The following is a 4672-nucleotide window of genomic DNA, read 5'->3' on the forward strand; positions in this document are numbered from 1 at the left end:
AAAAAAATAACACACACACAAAGCATCTGATATGTGGGGAAGCAGGAGGCTGCTCCACTCCAACGGGATGAGAGGAGCATGTGGGGAAAGTTTGGAGGAAGGAAAACTGTCCCACAGGAGAGGAGAAGCAGCCTGGTTCCTCTCATGGCCGCAGAGAGAAGAAAACCAACCAATGGCTTCGCTTGTTCAGGTCACTGAGACGCTCTGATTGGTCCACCGCTCGTCCGTCAGCCTGGAATTAACTAGCAGCTTGATGTGTGATCCTTATTTTCCGAACAATCAGCCAGTCCTTCTGCGAAGCCGTCACTAATATCCTCAGACAGGAAGAGGCGGAGCTAAGCAGCTTGTCCACACCTCGCATCTCAAATTTCCCACTCTTAAACTCTCCTATGGGCTGGAAGCTTTTGCAGCTCTTCTCCTTGACGTCTCGGCCTAGTTCCAGCTGACCCGAGTCCAGAAGGTCCTTCCCCCCGGATCCGGTTTCCACCAGAATTCCCGTCACCACCGTCGGCTCCACAAACACCACTGTCAGATGATCCCCTCTCTCTGGAGAGCGCCCCCAGAAGAACTCCTCGCCGGCCTCCCAGGCCAGTCGGGGGAGGTGCTTCTGATAGGTGGAGATGTTGGTGAAAACTTCAGCGGGGGGGTTGGTGTAGACCCCCTCCTCAAAGTTCTTGTCCTTCAGCTTGTTGTAGGTTCCCTGGAAAGAGGAGAACGTGCCGATGTGTTGGAAGAGCGAAGGCTTAAAGAGGATGCTCTGTCTCTGGGTCAGCAGCTCCCTGAAGTGAGTCATCAGCCAATCACAGGGCATCTCCTGGTAGAAGAGGAGGAGGAAGCGGGCCAGAAGAGGAAGATCCGAGGACCTGTAGAGCTTCCCAATGTAGCCGAGGGCTGAGAACTCCAGCATGGCCCAGCTGCCCTTCTTTGCGTTTTGCTCCTCGATGCGTTTCCTGATGGTTGTCAGGAAGTTCTGGGCAGAGAGGACGTCATCTTCCAGCTGCAGGTAGTACCGGCCCAAACCGGCGCTGAAGTGGATCAGGAAGGAGTAATCCACGTTCTGCTTGGAGCGGAACGACACCCGATCGGGAGCATCATTGTAATTCCTCTTCAAACCTTCAGGGGGCAGCAGAGAAACATGCATGAGTACATCGTGAGAATTAAAGCAGCGGCGTGCGCGAGCACGTGGTCTGCACCTGTTAGAGGAGGGTACCACTCCTGGGAAACATGGATGAGCAGCAGCTGGCCGCGGTCCAGCTCCGAAGGAAACGTGGAGTTGATCTCCCTGAGGGTCCCGCTGATCCAGCTGACGTCAAAGTCTGCAAGGAGCACGACCACCACCATGGAGGAGCGCTCCTCAGGAGACGACTGAGAGAAGAGCGACTGCAGGGTGCTCACCAGGTAGCTGCTCTTCTTCCGCCTGACTGACGACAGGCCGACGGTCAGGAACCCTGAAACATTCAGACCGAAACCTTCAGAGTTCAGATCTGAAAGCTGCAGATGTGGTTCTACGTTAAGAACAGATGATTTACCCCACAGACACCAAACCTTTACGCAGAAATAAGCTCATTAAACTTAAACCAAGTTATCAGAGGAAACTAGAGCTTCATATAGCTGCTGCTATGTTAGCAGGAGGATGAAGACCTGATGCTGATGCACATTCTCAGAGGATCAGGATGTGTTTTAAAGGCTTTAGCTGAAAGACGGAGGCGCTAATCTGCTTTGGGAGAGACATTTTATTCCTAATTAAATACATAAAAACTGTAAATAAATATTCTTTTGTCCCTATAAAATAAAATGAATTATATAATAATGCATTTTGTTAATTGAACATTTATTTAAATGCTCTTTTGTTGCTTTTATTTCCTGCTCCTTTTCTTCCATGTTGTCGTCTTTAATCGAGCAAAAGGAGTTTTTCTGCAGAAAGAAAGAAATCAGTAAAACTTAAACAAAACTAAGCTTGAAGTTTATGAAAATAAAAGCGACTGACTTTCTTCCTGCTCTGGAGTTATCAAACTTTACTGGGATTAAAGTTGGTCGTCAGAAACATCATAAATGACCTTAAATCTGTAGAAAAGGTGATTCTGCTCCAAACATCTCATCAACCTACAGTCAGAGTCACTAATTGATGACTGTTAATAGAAGGCGCTTCCTTACAGTGACCTGAGTGAATGAATGAATCCTACAGACACACCAGGCCTCCATCAGAGCCTCACTCACTCTGCTGATTGGGTGGAGCTCCCGCCAGCAGCTGATAGGTCACATTGAGAGGCAGGAAATCTCCCTGCTCCACCCAGGAGTCCTTACTGACCAGCCTCTCCACCGGCCGACTCACAGGACTCGCAATCGACTTCAATCCCTGCGAAGACAGAAGGGGTGAGCACATCCAGGGCCTCCTCAGGTCTCTTCACAGCCGTTCTGAGTGTGAGCGCTCACCATCAGGAGGAAGTCAAAGGGATATAAGCAGTAGAGCGCAGCGAACAGGAGTAGCGCACCCAAAACCACATTCTTCTTCCTGGAACGCCGCCGCATCTCCTGCCAAAAGAAGATCCAACATCTGAGGATATTCTTGATAAATACACTACTCAAAAAAATGAAAGGAACACTTTATAATCAGAGTATAGCTTTAAGTTAATTAACCTTCTGGGATATTGATTTGGTCAGGTAAGCAGCAGAGCGGGTTGTTAATCAGTTTCAGCTGCTTTGGTGTTAATGAAATCACCAACAGGTGAACCAGAGGGGCAACAATGAGACGACCATCATAGCAGGAATGGTTTTACAGGTGGAGGCCACTGACATTTTTCCCCTCCTCATCTTTTCCGACTCTTTTTCACCAGTTTTGCATTTGGCTAGGGTCACTGTCACTACAGTTAGCGTGAGGCGCTACCTGGACCCTACAGAGGTTGCACAGGCAGTCCAACTCCTCCAGGATGGCGCATCAATGCGTGCCATTGCCAGAAGGTTTGCTGTGTCTACTCACAAAAGAGAGTAGGTTCACCCTGAGCACATGTGACAGATGTGAAAGGGTCTGGAGAAGCCGTGGAGAACGTTCTGCTGCCTGTTACATCGTTCAGCATGACCGGTTTGGTGGTGGGTCAGTGATGGTCTGGGGAGGCATATCCATGGAGGGACGCACAGACCTATACAGGCTAGACAACAGCACCCTGACTGCCATTAGGGATCAGGATGAAATCCTTGCACCCATTGTCAGACCCTATGCTGGTGCAGTGGGTCCTGGGTTCCTCCTGGTGCACGACGATGCCCGGCCTCATGTGGCGAGAATATGCAGGCTGTTCCTGGAGGATGAAGGAACTAATACCATTGATTGGCCCCCACGCTCGCCTGACCTAAATCCAATAGAACACCTCTGAGACATTATGTTTCCATCCATCTGACGCAGCCAGGTTGCACCTCAGACTGTCCAGGAGCTCAGTGATGCCCTGGGCCAGATCTGGGAGGAGATACCCCAGGACGCCATCCGTCGTCTTATTAGGAGTATACACGCATGTGGGGGCCATACAAATGACTGAATACCATTTGGAGTTGCTGCAATGAAATTTCACCAAATGGACTAGCCTGCTGCATCATTGTTTCACTGTACTTTTTGGGGTGTCTTTGAATTCAGCCCTCTGTAGGTTGATCATTTTCATTTCCATCAAAGGATGTGGCATCCTTTGTTCCTAACACATCACCCAGTCCATATCAGTAAAAATAAAAAGCATGATTTTTTGCCCCATTGAGATCTGATGTGTTTTCAAAGTGTTTCTTGAATTTCAGCAGCTCAGATCCAGATAAACCAGACTGTTGTTGGGATATATTGCCACAATGGAGCCCAAATCAGTTGGATGAACCATCTTAAACCATCCCCCTTTCCTTTTTCACAAAGAGAACAAAACATTCTCTGGAAGTTTCTGTAACTCCCCACTGTAGAGGCGGTCAGCTGACGCATGGCCCAATCAGCTGATGGAGGAGGCTGATACTTCAACAGGAAATCCCCCCACGTCACTCATGGTTTCAAACTCACAGCGTGAAGGTAAGTAAATCTCCCTCGACCTAAACGCAGAGAGCAGATCCCGTGTTTGAGAAGACCCGCGCGGCTGGAGCCGGACCGCGTGCCCCCTCGTAACCCAAACACCCCCACCGCGCTCCTTCACGGACTCAAAGTTATATCACTCCCCTTTTCTTTTGATGCATTAATGAGGTGCTGCGCTCGGTGGGAGAGACAGGTAGATTCAGGGATTTGAATGAAAGGTGATTTTAATCTGTGTTGGTTATAAGAGCTCTGGTTCATTTGGTTGAAATGAGTGTGCTGTGAAAGCTGCAAGTGGTATTTCTTTCTTGTTCTCTTTTCTTTGCTGTTTTTGTTTGTTTCTGCTTTAAAGTAGTTATAGAGTCACCACATTTAACCGCATGGTCACGTGGTTGAGGACCAGTGTTAACGCCGTCCCCCCCCTTTCATCACATGAACTGGGAGGACTATCATACATTTACATGCCTCCCCCACGCACACATACCCCGCCCTGTTGATGAAGTTTTGCTAAAATGACTTCTGCTGCTGTTGTTTAATGCATTTTAATAATTTACCATTTTTTTAGCTGAATGTATTAATTTTATGCTGATTAATTGCACTGTTATCATTAGGGATGCACGATATAATCGGCCCCCTATCGGTATC

The 4672-nt window shown here is 48.4% G+C and overlaps 1 protein-coding gene across 1 annotated transcript in view; it reads right to left on the minus strand.

The window, feature by feature from the left end:
- Window positions 1-4672, minus strand: part of LOC107093796 (alpha-1,3-mannosyl-glycoprotein 4-beta-N-acetylglucosaminyltransferase C-like) — a 10929-nt gene continuing 6257 nt past the window's right edge. Inside the window, exons 2-5 of the mRNA XM_015389073.1 lie at window positions 2434-2532; window positions 2218-2356; window positions 1194-1448; window positions 1-1113 (exon numbers count right to left, since the gene is read on the minus strand). Coding sequence (XP_015244559.1) covers window positions 239-1113; window positions 1194-1448; window positions 2218-2356; window positions 2434-2529 — 1365 coding nt within the window. The 5' untranslated portion in view covers window positions 2530-2532 and the 3' untranslated portion in view covers window positions 1-238. The remainder of the gene's footprint in view (window positions 1114-1193; window positions 1449-2217; window positions 2357-2433; window positions 2533-4672) is intronic.

Source organism: Cyprinodon variegatus, unplaced genomic scaffold, assembly GCF_000732505.1.
Source record: "Cyprinodon variegatus isolate N-32 unplaced genomic scaffold, C_variegatus-1.0 Scaffold447, whole genome shotgun sequence".
Taxonomy (NCBI): domain Eukaryota; kingdom Metazoa; phylum Chordata; class Actinopteri; order Cyprinodontiformes; family Cyprinodontidae; genus Cyprinodon; species Cyprinodon variegatus.